General features: G+C 47.1%; 6 protein-coding genes across 6 annotated transcripts; 4 read left to right on the top strand and 2 right to left on the bottom strand.

Moving 5' to 3' along the window:
• Positions 1-10498: 10498 nt before the first annotated feature.
• MYCTH_2308392 (uncharacterized protein) lies at positions 10499-11410 on the top strand. Its single transcript, XM_003665025.1, has one exon. The coding sequence runs from the start codon at positions 10843-10845 to the stop codon at positions 11377-11379; it is 537 nt and encodes a 178-aa protein (XP_003665073.1). The 5' UTR covers positions 10499-10842; the 3' UTR covers positions 11380-11410.
• Positions 11411-12634: 1224 nt separating this feature from the next.
• On the top strand, positions 12635-14268 carry MYCTH_2308393 (uncharacterized protein). The gene is made up of 2 exons (XM_003665026.1): positions 12635-12943; positions 13117-14268. The coding sequence occupies exons 1-2, from the start codon at positions 12758-12760 to the stop codon at positions 14122-14124; spliced, it is 1194 nt and encodes a 397-aa protein (XP_003665074.1). The 5' UTR covers positions 12635-12757; the 3' UTR covers positions 14125-14268.
• Positions 14268-16510, bottom strand: MYCTH_2308395 (uncharacterized protein). The gene is made up of 3 exons (XM_003665027.1): positions 15518-16510; positions 14871-15447; positions 14268-14813 (listed from the first exon to the last, which is right to left on the bottom strand). Exons 1-3 carry the CDS (start codon positions 16261-16263, stop codon positions 14412-14414), a joined length of 1725 nt encoding a protein of 574 aa, XP_003665075.1. The 5' UTR covers positions 16264-16510; the 3' UTR covers positions 14268-14411.
• Positions 16511-16839: 329 nt separating this feature from the next.
• On the top strand, positions 16840-18530 carry MYCTH_2308397 (uncharacterized protein). The gene has a single exon (XM_003665028.1). It carries the CDS (start codon positions 17110-17112, stop codon positions 18307-18309), a length of 1200 nt encoding a protein of 399 aa, XP_003665076.1. The 5' UTR covers positions 16840-17109; the 3' UTR covers positions 18310-18530.
• Positions 18531-20345, bottom strand: MYCTH_2308400 (uncharacterized protein). The gene is made up of 5 exons (XM_003665029.1): positions 20115-20345; positions 19972-20045; positions 19697-19894; positions 18893-19615; positions 18531-18835 (listed from the first exon to the last, which is right to left on the bottom strand). The coding sequence occupies exons 1-5, from the start codon at positions 20219-20221 to the stop codon at positions 18753-18755; spliced, it is 1185 nt and encodes a 394-aa protein (XP_003665077.1). The 5' UTR covers positions 20222-20345; the 3' UTR covers positions 18531-18752.
• Positions 20346-20822: 477 nt separating this feature from the next.
• On the top strand, positions 20823-23998 carry MYCTH_2308402 (uncharacterized protein). Its single transcript, XM_003665030.1, has 2 exons — positions 20823-21401; positions 21469-23998. The coding sequence occupies exons 1-2, from the start codon at positions 21154-21156 to the stop codon at positions 23510-23512; spliced, it is 2292 nt and encodes a 763-aa protein (XP_003665078.1). The 5' UTR covers positions 20823-21153; the 3' UTR covers positions 23513-23998.
• The last annotated feature ends 239 nt before the right edge of the window (positions 23999-24237 follow it).

Consider the following 24237-nt stretch of genomic DNA (forward strand, 5'->3'; position numbering starts at 1 on the left):
ACTCTATAGTTTGTCAGCTATTAGTAGTGGCTAAAGTAGTCTATATGGCTTATATCGTGCCGTTTTACCTCGATTACAGATATTATAGTTCTATATAACTTCCTTAACTCGTACCATTAACTATAGAAAGTCATAGTGTTTTCTAACTTATACGATAGTCTTCGTAACTCCTTTATATCCTCTAAGTTTCGACTTATAGAGTTCTCGAATCATTTGTAGCTATTAGTCCCTATCGTAGATATATACTTTGCCTTGGTACTAGAGTTTCCTATCTCTTTCTTCTACTCTGTTAGGTACTACTAGTCTAGGTGCTACTTGATACTATGTCTCGTTAATCCTTCCTTCTTAAAAGATTATATAACATTCTAGGAACAAGTCAAGTAGATCATCTTCTACGGGTATCTACGTTTCGTAATATAGCGTTCCGTCCATTTGTTCCTTAAATAACAGTAGTGTTATTTCCGTTTGTCCTTCCGTATAATCCGTTCGTTAGCTTAAGATATCTGCTTATACGTTCTCTTTGCCCTTCTTGTAGCAGATCTCAAAGTTAAATTCCGCGAGGAATTCTACCTATCGTATTTATCGTCTGTTAAGCTCCTTTGTCATTGTAAAGTATTGTAAATTCTTGTAATCTATATACACTTATACTAGTTTAATCGTATTACTAAGGTATAGTTACCATTCCTTGAAAGCTTCGACAATCGTAAGTAGTTCCTTGTTATAGATTAGATAATTAAGACATAGTCTATCAAGCTTCTTTGAAAAGAAGGCTATAGGATATAGCTTTCTTTATTTGTCTTGTTATCCTAATTATCCTCTGATGGTGTAGTCTAAAGCGTCTGTTTCTACCTCGAATGGCTTCTTAGGGTCTAGCAGTACTAGTACTAGATCTTTGGTAATAGCGTCGTAGATCTATATAAATACTTACTTATGCTGTTCTTTCTATTAGAATTTAGCGTTCTTCCTAGTAAGTTTATACAAAGGTTATATAATCGCTCCGAAATTTCTAATGAACATCTAATAGAAGTTTATAAATCTGATAAAGCTTCGTACTTCCGTAACTAACATCGGTCGTAGCTAATTCTTGATGGCTTTAACCTTTAAAGGTTCTATCCGAATTTATTCTAGGGATATCTTATATCCCAAAAATACTGTCTTCCTAATGTAGAATTTGCTCTTTTCCTTGTTAACTAATAGTTTATATACATATAGCATGTCTAGCACTACTTTTACATGCTTCCGGTATTTGTCTATTATCTTAGAGAAGATAAGTATGTTGTCGAGATAACATACTGTAAATTTATCGGGGCATAAACAAGATTAGGTAGCCTACTAGCGATGTTAATAGGTAGATATATCTTCTTTAAAGGTTCTCCTCTAAATATCGCTTAAGTTCTTCGTTCTATATCTAGCTCGTATAGTAAATCTTAAAGAACTTTAGTTATACTCCTTCCTTAAGCTTGATCTCGTAATCCTATAGGCTATATTCTAGTAATCCTTCTAGATACTTCAGTTCGAATGCTAGGTATCCTTCGTATTCTTTCGGTACTTTCCTAGTCTTGTCTCGTCTCTTAGTTTTCTAATAGTATACAAACTTGGTTCTATCTATAGCGATGCTAGCAATTTCTCCTGTCTTAACCTACTACTCTAATTATAGTGCTCTGTATTTGTGAACGGAGAGAACAGCTATCGGTGGTTTAGCTCGTTCTTCCTATTGCGATATTGATGTCGTTATACTGCCTCTTCTAGAGTCTGTAGTAGTCTATCTGCTACTATCTGTCTCTTATAGTGGATCTATAGGATATGCCTTCCCCTAAGCATCGTCTGCTTGCGATCCTTATATACTCCTTATCTTGCTAGTTAAATATAACTCTATTTAAGGTCGTAGGTAGCTACTATTCTTCTAGCTAATGTCTAGGTTGTAATCTTTATACTATAGTAATTCTAATATTATATCTTTGTCGTTACCTATATCCATAATACTAAATATAACTACTATAGTCTTCCTTGCTATAGTAATGTCGATTAGTTTAGTCTCCTTATATACCTATTATATTAGAAATGGCCCTTTAACTATACTATACTTCCGCTTTATTCTCTAGGGTATTTATAGCTAATTTATAAGTATCGGTAAAATCAGGTTTATCTCTACTCTACTATCTACTAGTACAAGCATTTCGTGCTATTTTCATTATACTATTATCTATAGTCGCTTGTCTTATTGCTATCGTCTAAAGATTACAGCGATTTCTTATATTTCTGCTAGGAGGTCTTAATATAGTGGTCTCTTATGCTAGTTCCTCCTATACTACACTACCACTCGCTGCTATATAGGCGTTAATGGTTTCTAGGCCCCTCGAAAGGCCTTGACCCGTTTCCTAGGTCGGTGCTAACCTTTTCGGTTATTCGGCTAATAGCAGCTTCGTCAATCGTACTTATTTCTATAAGCCATCGAGTGCTTACGGCTTCTTACTATTAAGTCTATTCTACTTTTTATCATATATACCATAGCTTTATCTAGAGCTCCTGAATTTACGATTTCTTTTCGTCTATATAATAGAGGTAATCGTTGCTCTAGCACGAGTCTTATATATCTTGTCCTATTCCGTAGTGCCTAGGCTAGGCTCGTCTTAGAACTATTATAATGCCTTCTAGATCGCAGGCTTCGATCTTTTAAAGTAATTCGGCTGCTCTATTTCCTATATTATAGACCTATTCTATAGGACGTAAGCTTCTGTCCTTATTTCCTTGTCAGGTTAGCTAGTAATTATTTTCGAATTTATCGTAGAAGTGGTATTAGCATCTATATACTATATACTGGAACTAGGGCATCTACGTATATACCTCGTATTAAGGATATAGTTACGTAACGTTACCTAGGAGGTATTAGAATTCTTTCTTAAATCCTTCCTACTATATATAGATTATAAGTACTCTAATGCTAAAGTAGGAGTATTTCTTCTAGTAGCTTCCCTATATATACTTATCTTTTCTATAGTTCGCGCGTATAAACTGGTATTCTAGGTTCTATACATTGTTACTAAGTTACTAGTCGTCAAGGTACTTAGTGTAGCTATTAGGCCTATTATATATTATAGGCTATCCTCCTTTAATAGTTTTTACGATATATTAGAGTTCCCTCGTCTCGTCTCTTATCTTATCGCTTTACTAGATAAGTTAAATTAAGCGTCTATCCTGTTTGCGTAGTTCCGTATTAAGCTAGAAAACTTCATTACGGTACTATTCGATTTATTCCTAAAGGAATAGAATATTAGGTCCAGGTCTTTCGATTCCTTAGGTATCGGTTATCTATAATCTATCCTACCTCTATATAACCGTGAAACCCTATTACCTCAAGGCTAGGAGAATTAAAATTAGCGGTATATACTCTCCTACCATGTCCTATTTAGCAAGGCCTGTCTCTAGGTCTATAGTAACTAGTTCAGAGTATGGTGCTTGTTTGTCTTTACTATTGCTATCGTGTTCGAGACTATTTATATTACTACCCCTGTCTTTGTAGCCTATAGCCGTTACTTTGATAACGTCCTTAATAGTTTTATCAATAGCTGTAATTTTCTTTCTAGGGACTATCTTCTACTCTTTCTTCGGGCTTCGACATTCTTGCTTATAATGCCCTTTCTTTCTATAGTTATAGTAGGTAATATTAGACTTGTCTTTGGTTATCTTCTTCTAGTCCTGCTTCTACGCTATATCTATATCTATAGCTCTAGGGTATATCCTATATAAGGTACTAACGTATGCTCGCTTTTTTTTGTTATTAGCCTTAACTATAGTTCTATTTATTTGACCTTGTTCCTATTACTCTTATATATAGAGTCGATTATTAATTCTAATAGCCTATATAATATATTTATCTAGGGTCTTAGGCTAATTATACTTATATAGCTTATCTTCAACCTTTTCCTTTAAGCCATTATAAAATAATTATATTAATGCCTTATTATTAAGCTAAGACTTAAGTATATCCTATCTAAACTATATAGCGTAGGAGGCTACTAACTTAGTCTATCGGAGATTAGCAAGTCTTTCTTATATATAAATCTTCTTATCTTTATCACTAAAAACCTTTTAAAGCTCTTCTTCGAAACGGTTATAGGATCGAAAGACTGCCTATATAAACGTATCTTAGTCGTCTTCGTCTTCCTTAGTAAAGTAGTCATTCTATATAGGCTTAAACTATCTAAGTGCCTTACCTTTTAGTCTTATAGCTATATAGAAAACTTTAGCTTTATCGTCTAGAAACTTGTTATCATTAAGCCGGAAGTAAGATCAGAGGTTTATTAGGAATCCTACGAGGTCCTCCTTAGTTCCTCTATATTTGCTAGGTCGTTCGATCTTGATACGGCTTACTTTAGTGCCCTTAAGTGCCTTGATTTTGGCGTAGGCCTTGTTAACCAATTTCTATAAGTGCTTTTCGCCGTTCTTAAGTTCCTTGATTCGAGCTTAAGCAGCCCTATCTCTCTAGTCTAACTCCTAGATTCGCTAATAGAGTTAACTAAGCTAGGTAAGTAGCTATTTAGCTATAACGTTAGTAGCTATATCGATATTAAGGTCGAAGTTACCTCCGTTCTAAACTATAATAGAACAAAGGGAGTAATAGCAACGTATGACGAACCTAACTTAGACTTCTTCTAAAAGGGTTTAGACGAAGGTAGATTAAGCGGGACAACTAGGCAGGTCGTCTAAGGGATTTGGTAAAGCCAAAGGGTTTATAATAATACTAGAGTTGTCTCTTATAGTAATTAATAACGATACTTGGTATAAGTACTATAATTATAGGTTACTATTACTAGTGAACTTTTAGAGTCTACCTAACGAGTGACTATCTATATATATATATAATCCTAGTGATCACTCCTAATTATAGTGATCGTTAGTGATCGTATAGTGGTGATCACCCTAATCGCTAGTGAGCGTAGTGATTACTATGCTTCCTATGTTGTAATTGGTCCTTTCGTTCCTTCGGCTTGATTGGCCCGTTTGTGCTGGTGGTCTAGGCAGTATCTGTATATATATTTCCGTAACATAACCCCTAGAAACGCTAGAACCGTAATCGTAGACTCTTCTCCCTTAATGCTACTCTATCTACCTAGATAGCTAAGGTATATCTTAACCTCTTATAGCATTCTCCCTTTTACTTGTAAAGCCGGCTTATTAGGGAAGAGAATAGCCAAGCCCTTATACTTGATCACCTCCTAAGGACTTTTATAATCCTACTTAAGGAATATAATTAGCGCGTTCTTAAACGCTAGGGAGATTCCTAAGACCTTATCGATAGTAAGTATCTTTACTTAAAGAGCCTTACTAACTAGAGAGAGTATATTATAGGCTATATTCTCCTTAGTCGATTTCCCTAATTCCCTAAAGCAAACGGTTTGTTTCCATCTAGCTAAGGGGAGAGCTCCCTTACTAGCTAGATCGGTAGCCCTCTTAGTAATAGCTATAACCCTTTAACTTATAGCTAAAGGGTTAGTTCCTCTTACTTTTATATTCCTTTTTAGCAATCGAATAGTCTTTACTTTATTAGTCCTTTCTTACTAAATAAGGTCCTATATTAGCTTATCCTCTATTTCTATAAAATAGCATTTTATAAGGGTAGTACTCTATGCTATAGTCACCATATTACTATCCTTATTAGAAACATCTTCATTATCAACCTCTAACCTAATAGCATTAAAAGCTTATATCGCTGTCTGGTCAGACCGTGACACGTCTGTTAGTAAGCCTTTATAGTCGGTAGCAAAAACGGGGTCGTCTGTCTGAGACGCTGTCTATTTTACCTATTAGATAAGAGTATATCTACCTTGCTTATAGTCTATCTAGAAATTAATCTTCCTAGCCTTAGTATAGTTATAGATCAACTCTAGGAAAACTCTTTTAATATTAGTAAGGCAATTAAGGGAGATTATAACCACTTCTAGTAGGTATAAACCTTTAATATACTAAAGGAAGGCCTTATTAGTAATAAGGTTTAAGTCTAGATAGTACTCCTAACTATACTTCTTTTAGTAGTTCTTTATAAACTATTAATATAGTTCCTAACTGGGAAGATCTGGCTAAAGAGAGATATAAGTATAAATAATATATTATTAGATTCCTTAATTAGCTATAATAGCTATATCCTTACTAAGGATCTTAACTTACTAGCTTTCTAGAAGACTAAGATCTCTCTTACCTAAGATCTACTTAAAACCAAGCTAATTGATAAGACCATTATAGATATCCTCTACTAGGACTAGACACCTACAGGTAAAGTATATCTAGTTACTATAGTAGTAATAGCTATAAGGTATAGCTAAGGTCGAACTTAGCTAGAACCTACCACTCTTCTTCTTTTACTAAGACTCTTAAGTAGCTAATAGGTAGGTCCGGATTTCCTTAATCTTATCGTCGCTTAGGTTGCCTATCTAGTTATAGGAACGCCTACCTCTATCTAAGGATTTGTGGCTAACTTTGCCCTTATTAATCCGAAGCTCGTATAAGGTATCCGTAAGCCTATCGACGATCTTATCGAAGGTAGTATCTCTCTAGGCAGATAAACCTAAAGGACTCTCCCATACCTAGGGAGCTAAAGGACTCTTCTTAATAGTCTAGCTTACCTATAGTTTAACTTTTCCTCCTTTTAGATCTAACTTATAGTATACTAACCTAGTATTGACTCCCTTATATAGACACTCCTATATAAAGTTATAAAAGTCCTTCTACTCCATATTATCAACCTATAAGTCACCTTTCTTATAGACCCGAAGACTAGTCTAGAGAGTAGGGGGAAACCTATCTTATACTTTCTAGATAGCTAATAACTAATAGACCGCTTTCTTCTTCTTCGGCACTTAGGTAAGCAGGACGTTAACGTACTCTAGGTAGTTATAGATAGACTTAGCCAAATCCGTATACTAGGAATCTAGAAGACGCTCTAGCTCTTAAGTAAAGGTCTCCTAGCGAGAGTCGTTCTACTTCTAGCGTTCCTTAATAGTAGCTTCGAAAGTAGCCTAGTCCTTCTTCTTTAACTCTAGCTACTAGTCTAGGATTTCCTAAAGGTCATCCGTATACTACTACTCAAAGTAAGAGATCTTGTCACTATTATCTCTACTAAAGATCTTATAAGCCTTTTCGAAACGCTCGAGGTATTTAGTAGCATTATAACTAGAGAAGAGACTAGATAATCCCTTATCTATTAGTAAAGGGAACATAACCCGAATAACTTTAGCAAGTCTGTCTACTATAATATCTACTTAAGTACGATACTTGACTTCTAAGTCTAAAGTAAAATTTCTAAACTCTAGCGATTAAGGCGATTCTAATAACGTCCTTCCTAACGAGGTTTCGGTATACCTAGATATAAGAGGCGTTAAAAGTAATAATTCCGATTAAGGTATTTACTAAACTAATAAGAAGAGTAGTACCTAAGGTTACTATCCTTAATTATACCTTCCTATTTAGGTAACTTCCTTAAAGATAACTCTTCTATCTAAGTAGTTAATCTAGGAAGCCTTCCTCCTTTCTTTTAAATCTTCCTATAACTAGTAAGATCAAATGTAAACTTGGTCTACCACTTTTATTCCTTTAGAGTATACCTAGTAAAGCTATTCCTAAACCTTCTAATAAGGGATACCCTATAATAATAGCACTCTAACCCCTAAAGTTAGAACTCCTAAAATAATAAGACAAATCTATACCAGACTACTGAAGAGTAATGATATATAAATAGATATACTCTTACTAGTAAGCGCTAATACTAAGGTAACTAGGGCTAGGATAGTTATAAAGCTTTCCTCTAGTACCTATATAACTCCAAAATCTTATTTCCGAATCCTAAATAGTTCTAGCGTTACTAATCTACATTTTAGAGTTTCTATCCCTCTAGATAGATATTAAACTCCCTTAAACTTATCATTCCGCGATTCCCGCCGTCTCTACTAGCGGTATTATTACATTAGGGCAAGAATAGTTCCCTAGCCTACTACCAGACATACCGATCTCTTGGCACCTATATTCGCTCTTCTCACTTTCCTAATAGTTTTGCTATACGTACCTCTATATGTATGTCCTCGCTCCTCTATTACAAACGTTACTATCCTATTACGCTTGAAGTCCGGTAGTCTAGTTTAGACTTAAAGCTAAGCTCTTCCCTAATTAAGCCCTTAAAAATATAAGCTAGTACTAACCCTCTAAGACACTACTTAGCACCTCTAGAACTAAACCTCTGTCTGGTCAGATAGGGAGGAGCTTCGGCTTAAAAAGTCTAGGGCGTCCGAGTATTCGCGGTCATAGCAGGCAAGTCCGACTATCTAGATGGTAACGACGATAGGGACAAAGGCGGCGGTAATAATGTCCCTCTAGACAGACGTAGAAGAGTCTACTTATATAGAAAAAAATATCCCTAACTTATAAAAGAAAGAAGAACTATATCCTATTACTCTCATCTATTAGAGCAAACGAGTGTTAAAAGCTATCTATTGTCCTTGTCTATCTGTCTAGTGCCCTTAGATAGGTAACCTCTATTTATACCTATTATATATAGTAAAGCTCTATAGAACCGGAAAAATAAAACTATACCTTATATCCCCTCTAGTCATATTAAGAACTTCTAGCCCTAGTCTAATATTTAAGGAAGGTAAGATTATACTTACGTTCTAACTTATAAAGGATAACATTATTTTCTAGTGTTCTAAAATGTAGTAAGTAGTCTAAGCTATAGTACTAAGTGCCTACCTTGAGTAATAGAGCTTCTAGGATAATATTAATATAGAATCCTTTGATAATAGCAATATCCTTAAGTGTTAAGCTCTTAATACGTAGTCTATATAGTTTATCTAGAACGTTCTCAATTACCTAAGTACCCTTCCTACTAATAGAAAAGGTCATTATACCTGCTTTAACGAACTTAGGATCTTCTACCTTAATAAATATCTTAGGCAAAAGGAACTTCTTGTCGTTAACTAAGTAGGTCATACTATATAAGTCTAGTAAAATGCTTTCTAAAAGAGGATAACGCTATAGAGCGACTATACTAAACGCCCTATAGTAAGTCAAGAGCTTGCCAAGTAATTAAGGGCTAATAATTAATATATTAAGGGAACTAGGGTATCCTACCCCTAACTACCTAGAATAGGATAGCTCTCTCTACTTAGTAATAAGTTAACTTTTTAGTCTAGCCTACTTCGGCTTATTAAGCTCCTAGCGAATCCTCTTATACTCCTTATTAGAAAGGTATAAGCATTGCTCGTTACTATAGATAGCTTACTTAAGTACGTAGCGATCTATTAGATCCTATAGATATCTTAGATACTTATAAGGACATCTTATATTACACTGCTAACCACTATAAGAGTCTTTATATAAGTCTCTACCTCTCTCCTTACCATTCTTCTAAGCTATAGAAAGTGTTAGTATATAAGTTATTAAGAAGATTCTATACTTCTAAGAGACTCTAGATTACGTATTATTATTAATTAGGATCTCGGCTATTGTAATAAGGGTACTAAGCTCTGGAAGTAGCTATCCTATGCCATTAGCAAGCTCGATTTCTATCCTCTTATTTACTACCTAGGTTAGTAAGATATATATAGTAATAGTATTAAGGAAGGTATAAAGTCTTTATATACCTTATACTTCCAGGATATTATATTAAATGGCTTATTAGAAGGCGACATTAAAGTTACAAATCTAGCGTTATAGATTAACTCCTAAATGCTTAGCTACGTTAAGACTAGTTATATATTACGCTATAACTATTATATAGAGTATTACGATAGATAGTATAAGTATAGAGTAAAGTGCCTAGATAATCCCCTTAATAAGGTTAATATCCTTCTTTCTATATACTTTTATAGCTTTATAGAGTTTAGGATCTATAGTATATACTAGCTAGTATTATAGCTATCCTATCTGCTTACTAACGTCTATAGTATATATAATATCCTTATAAAAGGAGTCTTATAGTTATACGAATTCAGCTATAATAGCTATATTAGAAGGTATCAAATCTATAGATATCAAGGGCGATAATCCTTCTTAGAGCTACTCTTAGGAAGCTAGGATAAGGTTATCTCTAGCTTACTTATAGGTTAGGCGTTATAGAACTTCTAGATCTAGCTTACGGTCGCCATTAGGGTTAACAAATCCCTATATACTAGCAAATTTAGCCTACGATTATAATTTAATATACTATAAGTTCTAGGAACTAGGCCCTATAAGGTACGTAGAAGTCTTAACTAGGATCTTAGATATAATAGACAGATACATCGTCAAAAGCATATTAAAGTAGGGTAAGAGAGTTTATAATAGAAGAAGCTACCACTGATATTAAAGATACGTCGGCAGAGGAGTAGTTAAGGCACCAGGCTTATAACTACCGAACGTAGTAGAAGCTCCGGGAGCGTTGAAAGCAGTCTGTAGTGGGTGGCTATACGAATGAGACAGTGCCTTGTTAAACTATCCACAAAGGAGACAAAAACGACTAATATTTATAGACAAAGGAACTGGCTAATGCGTTGGTAACGACGCCTCATACGCTGTGGCACGTATGTGGCTAATACTCTTAGAAGCTCCACAGCTTCTGACAACCCTAGAACACCAGAGCGGGCAACTACTGAATAATTATAGCATTTGCTCCTTTTGTTTACCTCGGGCCGGCTGATCAGATCGGCAAGTAGGAATCGAGTTAGCCAGGTCTTTCGCCAAAAGAAAGAATAATTCATGGATGTTCAAAAAGGTTCATGTTATCATGTGAGCTTGATCTCCGTTTGTGTTTGATGTTTTAGGCAGTTAACCATGCCCTCGCTGGTTTCAGCCGTGCATCTGAATTGAGCCGTTGCCATGCGCTTCTCGCTCTACATGGCGCTCATTTCCACGCTCGCGGCGGTAGCCGAGTGCAGCAGCTTCCAGCAGCAGTGCTCCAAGCTCGCCAGCAAGCTCAAGATCGAGAATGCTACCGCCTGGTTCTCCGAGTACGTGGCCGCTGGCACCAACATGTCCTTCCCAGACACGGACCCGTCGTGCGCCCAGGGCAGCCTGGTGGTCGATGTCGACTTCTGCCGCGTCGCCCCGTACGTTGCCACGTCCCACCGTTCGGGCATCAGCATGGAGGCCTGGCTGCCCAAGAACTGGACCGGCCGGTTCCTGAGCACGGGCAACGGCGGTCTCAATGGCTGTCTCTCGTACGACGACATGGCCTACACGGTCGAGCTTGGCTTCTCCACCGTCGGCGCCAAAAACTGCCACAACGGCCACAACGGCACCTCGGGCGCCCCCTTCCTCAATAACCCCGACGTATTAGTCGTGGACTTTGCCTGGCCGTCCGTTCACACCAACGCTGTGGTAGGCAAGCAGATCTCGGAAGCCAGACGTACCTGACGCCCGAGCAGTGGGACGCCGTGAACGCCGACGTCCTGGCGCAGTGCGATGGCCTAGGCGGCTACGTCGACGGCATCATCGAGGACCCGGAACTCTGCCGGTACCGCCTTCGTCGGCGGCCGCGCCGGCGGCGAGGTCGCCTTCCGCCGCAGGCATTGCAAGTACCCGCTGCGGAACACGTACGGGGGCAAGGGAGACCCCAAGGATCCCGACAGCTGGCAGTGCGTTCTGTGAGAACAACCTCCCCTGCCCCAACCCTTTCCAGCCGCACGGACAATGGTGGGTACAAGGAATTTCTCTTCGTGGCGGTGTGGAGGGAAGGGGGTTGATCAAGACCTGGGGAGGTCCTGATGAAATATTAAGGCTGAGTTGCATGGCGCTTTGCTTTTTGAAGGATTGTCGAAAAAGGAAAAAAAAAAAGAAACCATTCAATGGATCTTCACCCACGGTGGCATCATCGGTGGCCTATAGCCCTGTGAAAGTTGACCAGTTTCCAAAGTCGAAGCAACCAGTGACGCAATCTTCGGAGGCCAAGTGGGCGTCCATGCTGAAACACCACGAAACGATGTGGACGGCCCTTGAACGTAAATGCTGCTGACTTAAGGGAAAGCGGTAGAACGTGTGTGACCTTGAAGTACATACATCACGCACATAATAGTTTGACTACAGCATACTGGATCATCGGGCGAAACCCGATCTGCCCAAGTCATCTAATGATCCGATGCCAGCTTAGAAACCCGGATTTGTTTGCGTTAATTAGGCGAGCAGTTTCCCGGTTAATATCCTGTCGAGAGGGATTTGTGATCACGCTCGCGGGGTATCCGTGCTGACATCAGACGATAACCTCTTGTATATAGATTGCGCGATTCATTCTCACGTAGTCCTTGACTCTGCTCTCCGACCTGATTGTTACTCCGAAATCGAAACAGAATTGAAATGGGGTGAATTTGCTCACTCGCTTCTGAATCGATCCTCTTTGAGTCTGGTTCGCTTTTCGCACTGATTTGAGACCGCCAGTCGAGCTTGCTTGTCTCTGAACTTTTAAAACATACCCAACTCACAGTATCCTCAGAGGACGTCGTACCTTGACAGTTGTGTGGTGTTCCGTATGTAATCCGTACACTAATTACTATTAGTTGTGGGCAGGAACCAGACTACGGAGTAAGTAGGACCGTTTCGTAAAAACCTTGCTTTTTCAGATTTTCCCCACATCAAGCGTGGGGGAGCCGGGCCGGCGCGTGTGTGGGGAGCGGGTCCCGAGGCTCCCGTGCCGAGAACCGAAGTGGCCGACGACAACTTTGAGAACTTCCACTTTCCGATCTCGTCGACGCCGGCTCTCTTGTTGTGCAGGGAGCGGAGTCCGTCAACCCAAGCCAGCATGGCGCCAAAGACACCGCTACCGCCCGTACCGACGGTCGCAGAGACCTTGAAGCATCCTGCCTATCCGACGGCGACATGGAACCTCGAGCCGGACCGCAAGGGTCTGGTGCCGGTCGCCGAAGGCCGCGGCGGTCCCTTCAACATGTCCTGGGAGATCCATGGCGTCGGGCCAATCAGGCTTATTGTGAGTGATATCGCTCGTCTGGCAATGTCTCCTCCTCATCTTTCTCATCCCCGCCCCTCTCAGTCCACTCCCCCGCTCTCTCTTCGTTCTCACGGACTAAGCGGTTGGCTCACTCATTCCAATCGTTCGACTAAACTAACTCACCCGCCTCGCTTCACCCAACGGGATGGCAGCTCATCATGGGCCTCGGCGGATTTAGGACGGCCTGGCAGCGGCAGACGCTACACTTTGGCCACGAGCGGCGGGACCGGTACTCTGTCCTGCTGATCGACAACCGCGGCATGGGCGACAGCGACAAGCCGCTCATGCGCTACAGCACCAGCGAGATGGCCCTCGACATCGTCGAGGTGCTGGCCAGTCCGGACGTCGGCTGGCTGCCCTCGTCTTACCCGCTGCCGCCTTCGCCTCCCGCTCCCGCTCCCGCTCCCGCTCCCGAGCGGACCCTGCACGTGGTCGGCATCTCGCTCGGCGGCATGATCGCCCAGGAGCTCGCCGTCGTCCTGGCCGAGTACCTCTCGAGCCTGTCGCTCATCTGCACCGCCGCCGTGGTCGAGAACACGGCCTCCTTCGCCGAGCACATGGCCCAGCGCGCCTCCCTGATCCTGCCCAAGTCGGTCGACCGCTCCGTCGCCGACGCCGCCCGCCGCATCTTCGCCCCGTCCTGGCTCGCCCTCCCGGACGACGTCCGCCTGCCCGACCCGGCCACGACTCCCAAGTGCAAACCCCCCCGGGCCGCCGCCGCCGAGGGCGGGAGCGGGAGCGGGAGCGGGAGTGGAAACGGCGGCGAGGGCGAGGGCGGGGGCCGGTACCTCAAGTTCGAGACCAACGCGCAGCGGTTCGTCGCGCAGGAGCTGCACAAGCGCCTCGACCCGGCCGGCCGCTTCACCCTCAAGGGCTTCCTGCTGCAGCTGATCGCGGCCGGGTGGCACCGCAAGACGCCCGCCCAGCTGGCCGCCATGGCGGACCGCGTCGGCCGCGACCGGATCCTCGTCATGCACGGCACCGAGGACGGCATGATCAGCGTGCCGCACGGCCGGAAGCTGATCGACTACGTGCGGCCGGCCAAGGGAATCATTGTGGAAGGCATGGGGCACGCGCCCCTGGTGGAGAGGTGGGAATGGTTCAACCAAGTCATAGAGGAGCAGTGTCTGCTGGGAGAGCGCTTGGATGGGAGGGCGTAAAATGTGTGTTTGGATATAACCAAGGGGGGGAGGAGGAGGAGTTCTTGGGTTGATGAGCAACGTTGATGTCGATATAAAACGAGGTCTTCCTGCTTTCTTTCTGTTTCGGGGGACCCCATTCGAGCGATTGGATAAATCAGAGTAACAACGCAAATAATGAGACCATAATTTTGTACGTGTAGCAAGGCGCCGGTATTTCATCTTTTTCTGCATTCTTGGTGGTATCTGCCGACGTATTTCAGAGTCGCCTGCCTCCCCTCACTGGCTTCAACTGAATGAACCCGCCTTCAAAGCATGACAAACCCGACCCCGCTCGACACGCCTTCTTCCAGCTGGTTCCTCTTGTTGACGCCGCCGTGGATCGGATTCGCCTTGTAGTTGAAGAGGTAGTAATGCAGCTGCCCGTCGCCGGGCCCAAACTTCTGCTGCTCCAAGAATAGCGAGTTGTCCATGAGTGACAGCGCGTTGAATACGTCGAAATTGTGACGCTTGGCTAGGATAAGCGCGTCGGCCATCAGGGCGTTCAGGCGGGCCTTGAGCGCCGAGCGGTCGTCGGGAGCCGTAAAGACCACCTCGGTCGCGTAGTAAAACAGGTAGGCGGCACGGATGGATGAGTACTTGGTTGACTGGATGACTGACGATTCGAGGCAGTAAAAGGAGAAGAAGTCGGTGATCTTGCCATTTTCGTCCTACAAAGGATTGCGATGAGTAAGCTGCGCGCGATGCAGGGGCCTTTGAATGCATACCTCGACCACATATGACCAGACCACCTGCTCATCTTGTGAGTCCTTCTTGTGCAGCAGCCAGTGCTCGGCCTCGGTCCTATCCCACACCGGAGTGAGGTCAAACCGCTTCAAGTACCGTTCGAGGAGATCGTGAACGGCCTCCAGATCCTTCGCCTCCAGTTCCCGAAGCCCGCGGGTCGACGTGTGGTCTGGGAGGTTGTACTTCCTCGCCTGGTACGCCGGCTTGCTGTTTGGCGGACACGGGCTGAATCCCACCTCGTACAGCTTCATCCAGTTCAGCGCGCGGTGGTAGTAGCGGCACGTGCTTACTGGCCGCGGGAGAACGATCCCGCCCGTGTAGATGGCCTGCCAGATGCCCTCCAGGTTGACGCGCCGGGTGATTTCCTTGATGAGGACGGGTGCGAGTCGCTTGCCTCTTAGTTTCTTGTGGACGCAGAGAAAGTTGACCTCGGAGCTACGAATGATCTTGTCCCGTACGCGCATCTCGGTAGGGATGGCCGAGATGAATGCGCAGAGCGTGTTGCCGCTGCGGATCCCGACGTGCCATTCCTTTCTCCAGCCTGGGGACAAAAGAGACCTGAACGGTGTTAGCGCAAACAAAACTGTTGAGAGGAATAAAAAAAAAAATTCGAGGCCCGTTTGCTTACCATTTCAACAGCGACTTGGAGTATCTGAACCTGAACATGGCTTCATCGTCCTCCACATAGTGCCCGTAGAGCAGTTTCTCCACCTCCTCCAACTCCGAGTCGTTGGTAAGGTCCATGGTGACCCAACGGAACGGCTCGAGAGCAAGTGGTATGGGCTCCGTCGCAATGTCCTCGACCTTCTGGATCTTCAAGGGTCCCTCCTCGATCAACTTGGGCTCCTCCTCCCCGAACTGAGGAACGGGCTGGGTACTCCAGAATTTGTACGACGCCATATCCTTTCGGTTCTTCCCGCTGCTTGCTAGGCCAGTCATGATGTCCTGAAGTTTCAGCTTCTTGAACGCCTCGATAGCCTTGGAAGTGATGTCGGAGGATCCTTCCCCCCCAAGGAGCTCGTTGGCAAGGGCCGGGTTCAAGGCAATGAATTCGCTGATTTGCTGCGGCGTTAAACCTTCAAGCGCCTTCTTGGGATCGGCCTCGGCCTGTGCTGCCGACGGTCCCCCTCGCCCCAGCGCGTCAGAGAGCGTTTGCTTGACCTTCTTCTTCTTGCCCTTCTTTTTCTTCTTCTTTACGGCCCCTTCGCCGCCACCTCCAGCGGCTGTTTGGGTTGCGCCAACATCGGCTTCCGAGCCGGACTCGTCCTCCGATTCGGGGGCAGCCTGTTTGCTGGTCGCGTCGGCGGTCTGATCGGCAGCTTCCTGAGCCGCTTGCTCCTTGGTCGGATCGACCTGCTTCGACTCTTCGGCCATGACGGATGTCAGATTCGAGGCAAGATGGAGATCGCTAAATCTTCTTCTTTCCCATGCGAAGATTGGCTCGAGATATGTGTTGACGGTTTCAGGAGGAGCCTCGTCTAGCAGACTCCGTCGCGTTGGCACAACTTGGAGTGGGGCAGAGCTCTGTTGAACTGCAACATTCGGCCCTCCGCGGGGTCGAGATGGAGCGGGCCTGCGTTCCTCTCGTCGGAAGTACCTGATACAGGCCCACTCCAGGGGTCGTTATTGGCCAATTATCGATAAGATCGGGGCCAATTGCTGTAATGCAGAAAGACGGGTTTCATACTCGTAAAGTGTACGGACTAATCTGTACTAATAACTATACGGAGTATGGATCACTTGATCCGAATCTGTATGTAAGGTATGTACGGAGCACACGTAACGTTCTGTGCGGTACAACCTTCACTGCCTTTTTGGTTCTTGGCTGCCACTAAGGCCGAGGCTAACCTTCGCACTTCAATACGATCTTCGTTTGCGTTTTGAACTAATAACTCTACGGATAACATAGATTTTATTATCCAGCAATCTGACCAGCAATTCCATGATGCTCATTTACTCGACATTCCATCCGAGTTCTCGGAAGACCAAGATGCAAGGATCGTGTGCCTGAAAGGCCGGGTTGGTGGGGAGCTTATGATTGGTTTGCTGAACTGCTCCGCCACTGCTGCCTCCTGATGGTACTTGTGCCTCTTCGGGCGACGCGAGGGATGAGCTGAGAATCCGTTCCCGCTTCACCCTGACATATCATCATTCGTTTGGCATGACATTGGTGCTTCATTTCCTCTAACATTCATTTTTTTGTAATCGCTCTTTGCCATCATGGGCAAGCCAAGTACTTCATCGCTTCCCGGCATTGCCGGGAGCAGCTCAGAAGCTGACGCCGTGTCGCTTCACACCCAACCTGGCGAGCATGCGTACGACGATGATGTGCCGGAGCTGCAGCCTGCAGACTTGCCGCCTCCCTACTCGGACATTGAGCCTGGCACAGCTGACAACGAGCCTGTTCTCCCAACCATTGCTCGCCCTTCGTATATTCTTGTCGACCTCGCAGAGAAAGATCTGTACACGGTTGATGCCAACACTGGCGCCGAATCCTTCATGTGCGAAATCCTCGACAATGACCCGGTACTCCTGGAACGTCAAATCAAACTTTCAGCAGCCAAACCGCCTCGTCCCTCGGTCCGCATCCGCGGCACCCGCAGTCAGACCGTTCGGGAGAACGGCAAGTCGGAGAGGAAAACCGTTACCGACTTCGATGTGGTGGTCGAGCTCACGCCCTACCTCTTCTCGGATGCCCCTAGAGGCCAGTCTTGGAGACGACTGCGCACCGTCGAGAACACCGAGAAGACTCGGCGAGGCACCATCTTCCCGAAACGTGCCCCCGGCGTGCGGCGAGATATCGAAATCTCCAACCCGAAGCCCGCCCTGGCCGAGTGGTGCCATCGGTACTGCGCAAGTCATGCCGGTGTCAAGGCATTCGTCCTGCGTCGCCAGGTAACTGGCTTCGACCAGGAGAAGCTGAAGCTGAAGCTGGAAACCCTGGTCCGCGGCACAAACTACCGGGGACACATCGACATCACGTTCCCTGTCAAGGATGACTACGTCGTGGTGTACAACGCCTGCAGAGTCAATCGGTGGCGATTAACGCCATGGATCGTTTGGTTCTGCTATCTTACCTTCTTGTGGCTGTTCACCTGGCCCTTCCTCTTCTTCAGGACGAAGTGGTTCGAGGTCGCCATTGCCGAGTGGCCTTTCTCGGTCACGGAAGCGAATGGCGACAAGCGATATGTCAGCATGTCTGAGGAGCATATCTACAACCTTTGGGGTCGCGCCATCAGCCGGGCGGTTCTGTCGAAACGTCAGGGTACGCTGTCAGAGGAGGACCTCATCGCCTCACAGACCACTCCGGACGAGCCATTTGCCGGTTTGCTGGAACACGCACCTAGGTTCCTCAGGGACGGCGTCAATGCCATATCCGCAGTAAATCGCCAATTGGGTTGGGGCGGAGATTCGTGGTAACGCCCTGCGAATGTTATCAACAATTCTTAGCTTATCGATAGTTTAGGATAATGCGATATTTTTCTATGGCAAGTCTAAGTCTCGCCGCTGGCGTTCGATAATTTGTCTCTCTGCTCGACATGGCGTTTATTTTACTCTCTAGCCTTAGTACTCTCCCCAACATGGCCCTTCATTCGATATTTGGTATTAACAGCATCCTGCAAACTCTTAGTGGAAGCAACGCTTGCTCCTCTACGACCTCACGTGTTGGCCTGATATGAGGGCAAAGGGAGAATTTAGAGAAGCCAGTTTCGGCGAGAGTGCTCTGCTCCAATGGCCCTGTTTGGACTTAGCTTCTGCGCGCCCCAATTTCTGGAACAAACTGATGACACGGCTTCCGAAGCCAGTGTCCTCCTACTCTAGCTCCCCATCATCGAACTCTACATATAGCTCATGTCTAGTCTTCAGGGCGCGGATTGGTCATCAAGCCCGAATGATCTCATGACGGCCATCAGTACAGGAGTATGAGTCAGGACTCCGTTGTGTCCTAAAAAGCCGTTAGTCTCTGTCCTTGACAGTCGAGTCCTCTTCGCTGGGGACTCACCTCCGTGAGGGAACAACTCCTGCTTTACCACAATATCCCCCTCTTTCCATGTTGCAGTAAACGAGTTCTTCCCCTTAATCACCATCCTTTTCCTCTTCTCTGCCTCAAACTGCTCCTCTCCCATCCCGCCCCCGACCAAGCCCTCCACGGCCGCCCGAAACAGCTTGTCACTCTCATGAGACGGAATGTCCCAGTCGTCCTTCGCATGTACCAGGCTCAGCCTCAACCGCCCACGCCTTTCCTTTACCGCCCTGACAACATCCCTCCATCTCCCGGCACTGTCCCACGTGTCCACCACACGCGCCATCAGCTTGTTCGACAGCCACGGCCACCACGTCAGCGGCCGCAGCACCGGCAGCCACCCGGCGATCGCGTACCCGCTCAGCATCTCCGGCAGCGAGCTGAAGCCGGCCACAAGCACGACCCCGGCAAAGTCCCAGCCCTCGTGCAGCGTGAGCAGCTCGCTGGCCGCCGCCGCCACGGCGGTCCCCAGGCTGTGGCCGACGAGGACGATCCGCGAGGGGGGCACGCCCGCGGTGTCCACGGCCCACCTGAGAGCGGCGGCGGCGTCGAGGATGAGCCCTCGCTCCGTGGGCGTTCCGCTGCTGAGGCCGAAGCCGCGGTAGTCGAGGGTGAGCAGGTGGTATGGGCTGTGGAGAGAGGTGAGGGTATGGTAGTGGGGCGGGCGGCGGCCCTGGGTCAGCTGCGCGGCGTTACCATGGACTGGTAATGAGGTAATGAGGCACGTGTGGGTGAGTGAAAGTGTGTGAGAACGGGGGGAGAGCAGAACCGGGTAGAGCTTACAGGAGATGATGAGCTTGGCCGTGGGGTCATCACGGAGGAGGCGGAAGTTCTCGGTGGCCGTTATATCATGGCAGAAACCGCTTGGTTGAGAGGAGAGTTTGTCTTCGTGCTGGACGTAGAGGGGAAGGGGAAGTATGTGCCATGCGTAGAGCGTCTGGTTATCCGCGGTGGTGAGGTAAAAGGGGGTGACTTGGTTCTCTTGTTGCGATTCGTTAGTTATTGAACTTCACATCCTTTTTCATATTGGCATTTAGTTTGTAAGACGCGCAACTCACTTGCGAAGCCCCATTGCTCTGGTTCGTTGATGTTCCCCCACCACAACGTGTGGATCTTGTGCGCATAGAGGAAGCTGGAGCGGAGTACAAGGTCAACGAGTGCTTATTCCTCCAAACCGAGCCGTTCACCCTAAAGGTCTCACTTTCGCTGAAAATACGGGATCGTGCTCAGGCTCAGAAACAGTGTGTATAGACCCAAGGGCAAACCAAGCACGAGAATTGGAACAAGACTGGAGGCTACGTTTGTCATGTTGGACGGCTGCTAGTCGTAAGTGATGAGCATAAGCATAGCAAGCTGCACGTGCAGGTCACTTCAGAAAACTGCCCAGGTCGTGGCCCCAAAAGTCAGCATTTCAGATACCCTTGAAGATAACTTGAAGAAGGAACCTACCTTGGTCTGGTTGCATTAACGTGTTACGGCTGACGTTAAGCAAGTGGGGCGGCAACATTCCTTGGCATCTTATTCCGCCTAACAGACTGAGGAACGCTCCTGCGGCCCTTCAAACCAAATCCGCTCTTTCACACGTTAGTACACTTAGTTATTACTAAGACGCGAGGAAACCAAAGTGCATTTCTGCACCTGCTCTGCCGGTCTCCCCACACACACCATTGGTTGTCAGCCGCAACCCGTTCATCTTGAAGGTGCCTGCACCCCATCCCCGATCGTTAAGTCCTTTGGGAGTGCGACAGACTGGACAACGATAACTAGGATTTCCCATTGACAGCCTCACATCCTCCACAGGCATTACCAAAGCATATCGGAGAATGAAGCAAAGTGCGGAGGTTTTCGGCACCGACAAGACGCGAATAAGCTGGTAAGCCGCCTGGAGGATACGGTTGGTCGGTGGTTGTGAGCTTTGCTTCCGGCTGCCAATCAGCGGCGTTTTCCGGGGTTTGCAGGGGCGTGTGCTTCAACTAGCGCGTCCGAACAACGAGCTGGGGAAACTGCATCCCATTTCTTCGGGTTTGTCCAATCTTCCCGGCTTGGATCTGCAACCTACCTCGCGACAACCAACCTCGAGGCCCGAGGCGTCCGGCAACGTCGCCCATCCCTCCAACCAGCAATCACCCTCCTATTCGCGTGTGGTTTTCCCTCGTCCCGGCGCACAATCAGACGCCGATGTGTTGATATATGACGGACCATCGCTGGCACCAAAACATCCGCTCCGGCTCGCCTCCGAAATGGAGAAGAAGAGGAAGCTACCGGCACGCGCCGCGGCAAGAGCCGAACAGGCCGCGAAGAAGAGGACCGTGACTCCTCCCCAGAGATCAGCGACCCCAGCGCCTACGACCGAACCCGAGCCGACTCCGGTCGATGATGTTCCTCCACCACTTCCCAAGTCTGTCACGGCTGGCAAGCCGTTGCCTACCGTCGATTCCCCCCAGCCTGACGACCTGCCCACCAGCGAGTTCCAAACAGTAACAGAGAGGTGCGTGGCCTATGCTTACTCTTTCTGGTCAGGCTAGCCCATGAAAAACAAACTAACAGCGAGCTAGCGGCGTTCTCGCCGAGTCTCTTTCCAGATCGCGCCAAAAGTGGACGATGGAAGGTATTTTCGAAAAGTACTGGTCGAAGCCAACAAAGAAGAAGGGTGTTGTGATTGAAGAACCGAACAATCCGCCCAAGGAAAGCATGATGAAGCTCGGCCAAGTTACCATTACCGTCGAACCACACGTCTTCGAGGCAACCATGTTCGCCGTGAAAGATCCCAAGCCGGCTCCCCCTCCACCTCCGCCGACCCAACGACCCATCATGCAGTATGGACCTCCGAATGGAATGATGCCGCCGCCGCCGCCGCCGCCGCCGACTCCAGCACCAGCGTCATCCACACCCGCTAGCGCGCCCCCTCCGGCTCCGGCTCAAAGCTCGGCTCAGGTGCAGAGTCAAGGCCCTCCGCCGGCCGACTCGAAACCTCCAGCTCAGACTCAAACACATACGCCCGCCCAAACGCCGACTCTCCCAACGGCGCAACCCAATGCCGGCCAATCCGCGCAGGACGCAGTGCGGCCGGGGCCGACTCTTCCCCCAGCCGCTGGAAGGCCGGTTGCCTCGCCAAGAGGCATGGAAACGGTTCTTTCACCAAGTACTTCCACGCCGTTGGTCCCACAGAATTCGCCTCCCATTGCGCAACCTCAACCGCCACGACCTACCCCCCCTCCAAGCTATTCACATCCGACGGTTCCGGCTCCAGGCCCAGCACCAGGCCCAGTCCCTGGACCCACGAGACCAGTAACCACGGCAACCAGCAATCCAGCTCCAAGTACTGCGCCCGCCGTGCCCGCGCATGCCCCTGCCCCAGCGAAACCCCCTCCTGGCACAGATCCCATCATTCTCATGCTGGCAGAGAAGGCTGGGACAGATCCTCAGCTCCGTGACCTCATGAAGCGAGTCGCGCAGGGAGAAGCAGCAAAGCATGAGCTTGAGCGATTCCAGGCCATCATAGATGCCATAACCGCCGAGAGCAAGCGCAATGGAAGCACTTCGGGCCCTTCCGCGGATCGGCTACTGGTTGATGGGAGGACAGTGCGCTACTTTGCGGACGAGGTGCGCGCGATCTTAGACATTGTCCTCTCGTCGAATCCCAAGCAAACATCTGCGGACTTACGGCCGCCGGCGGGAAGCGACCCGTTAGTGGTAATGTTGGTTAAAGCCGCGCTCGACGACTCCAGAACCCGAGACATCGTGCGGCGTATTGCCGAGAACAAGGCGCAGTTCGCAGACGCCACGGACTTGAAGATTATTTTGGACGGCTTGCGCACGAAGCTCATCAAAGATAGGGAACGACAGCAAACGCAATCGCCAGTTCCTGCATCCCCGGTGTCTGCCAAGCCCAACGGCGCTTCTAATGGTCCCGCGGCGCCGTCCCCGGCCGCGCAGATACCCCCTCCGCAAACTGCGCTTCGCTCAAAAGGGCCGCCGCCGCCACCGCAAAAACCAGACATTTCCGCCATCGTCCTCGAGTTCGCCGGCGGAACGGGCGATCGCTACCTCTTCCCCAAATTCAGCCTGCTTGAATATGTCCCTGTCCCGTCGGGTCAGCAGGTCATCGCGTCCTTCCTGCTCGTCCGGAAAGGAAGTCAAGCGGAATACCCAATGGCGGACCCCGAGCTGGACTACTATCAGCCGCTCACTATTCGACTGTTCACCTCTACCGGCCGGCACCTGGAACATCTTGCGCGCGTGGTGGCGCCGCCGGATGAGGTCAAGCGGTACATGAACGACGTCATGACCAAGATGACGAGGGCCGAATACGTATTGCTTGCGATGAGGCTGCCACGGCGCGATGGGTCAGAGGATGACAAAGACAATGAGCGCGAGGGTAAACAGCCTAATGGAGGGGCCGTGAAAGACAAGGACCAAGAAAACGGGCTAGAGAAGGTGCAGAAACCGGCCCAGCCACCTGCCGTACTTTGGACCACTACGGCCTCTAAGTCGGAGACCAAAGATGTCACGGCGCGAGGCAAGGGTTCTGGGAAGCCCATGGATGCTGATGAGCAATACCAAAGTTTTATCGCGTCTGTAAGTCGCAAGGAGGCCTGAACTGGGCTTGCTTGTGAGACATGCGCATCGCCTGGTTTAGGGTTGCTTTGAAACGGCGTTTGAGCGATGGAGGGGAAAAAGGTTGTCGTTTTGGGACTGTATACGGGGCTCCAAGTTCTCTCTCGGATCTGCGGTTCTGCTAGTTTTGGACGGCAAGAGCTTTCTTTGGGACTGGCGGATTGGGAATATCTATATCTATCATGGGCGGAGTTACACGCAAAATCCTTGCTCTTGTTTCCGTTTTATCACTAACCTGTGTTCCGTTCCCGCCTCCCATCCTCATACCCATAGGTAGATCAATCTGACCTTGGCGTGTGTTTCTGAATCTTGGGAAATCAACCTACTTAAGTACCTTTTGCGAGAGCTACTGTACATAATTAGACCTGTGATTGTTATTCATTCCCCACCCAGGTATCAGGCACTAATTACGCACTAGGCTACATTGCCTAGCTCACTGCCTAGATGAAGAAGTAATGTACGAGAGTGGTATTACATTGCTTAATTAAATTTACGATTGAATCAAAGATTGTCGGAAGCTATAGAGCTTCCAAACGTATTAGCCACGCGTTTGCCACAGCTATATAAGGCTATTTAACACATTAGCCAGTCACTTTGTCTATAAATACCACTCCTTTTGTCTCCTTTATAGATAGCTTTAATAAGGCACTCTTTTCCTTCGTACAGCCACCTACTATAGACTGCTTTTAACGCTCCTGGAAGCTTAT

Source organism: Thermothelomyces thermophilus, chromosome 5 (genome assembly GCF_000226095.1).
Source record: "Thermothelomyces thermophilus ATCC 42464 chromosome 5, complete sequence".
Lineage (NCBI taxonomy): Eukaryota > Fungi > Ascomycota > Sordariomycetes > Sordariales > Chaetomiaceae > Thermothelomyces > Thermothelomyces thermophilus.

Bases quoted from the DNA above. Each gene is read 5' to 3' on its own strand.
- MYCTH_2308392 (XM_003665025.1), top strand. From the start codon at position 10,843: ATGCGCTTCTCGCTCTACATGGCGCTCATTTCCACGCTCGCGGCGGTA.
- MYCTH_2308393 (XM_003665026.1), top strand. From the start codon at position 12,758: ATGGCGCCAAAGACACCGCTACCGCCCGTACCGACGGTCGCAGAGACC. The intron at 12,944-13,116 runs GTGAGTGATATC...ACGGGATGGCAG, and splicing joins TCGGGCCAATCAGGCTTATT to CTCATCATGGGCCTCGGCGG.
- MYCTH_2308395 (XM_003665027.1), bottom strand. From the start codon at position 16,263: ATGGCCGAAGAGTCGAAGCAGGTCGATCCGACCAAGGAGCAAGCGGCT. The intron at 15,448-15,517 runs GTAAGCAAACGG...AACACCGTTCAG, and splicing joins TCCAAGTCGCTGTTGAAATG to GTCTCTTTTGTCCCCAGGCT. The intron at 14,814-14,870 runs GTATGCATTCAA...AATCCTTTGTAG, and splicing joins TCTGGTCATATGTGGTCGAG to GACGAAAATGGCAAGATCAC.
- MYCTH_2308397 (XM_003665028.1), top strand. From the start codon at position 17,110: ATGGGCAAGCCAAGTACTTCATCGCTTCCCGGCATTGCCGGGAGCAGC.
- MYCTH_2308400 (XM_003665029.1), bottom strand. From the start codon at position 20,221: ATGACAAACGTAGCCTCCAGTCTTGTTCCAATTCTCGTGCTTGGTTTG. The intron at 20,046-20,114 runs GTGAGACCTTTA...ACTCCGCTCCAG, and splicing joins ATCCCGTATTTTCAGCGAAA to CTTCCTCTATGCGCACAAGA. The intron at 19,616-19,696 runs GTAAGCTCTACC...CCTCATTACCAG, and splicing joins GGCCAAGCTCATCATCTCCT to TCCATGGTAACGCCGCGCAG.
- MYCTH_2308402 (XM_003665030.1), top strand. From the start codon at position 21,154: ATGGAGAAGAAGAGGAAGCTACCGGCACGCGCCGCGGCAAGAGCCGAA. The intron at 21,402-21,468 runs GTGCGTGGCCTA...ACAGCGAGCTAG, and splicing joins TTCCAAACAGTAACAGAGAG to CGGCGTTCTCGCCGAGTCTC.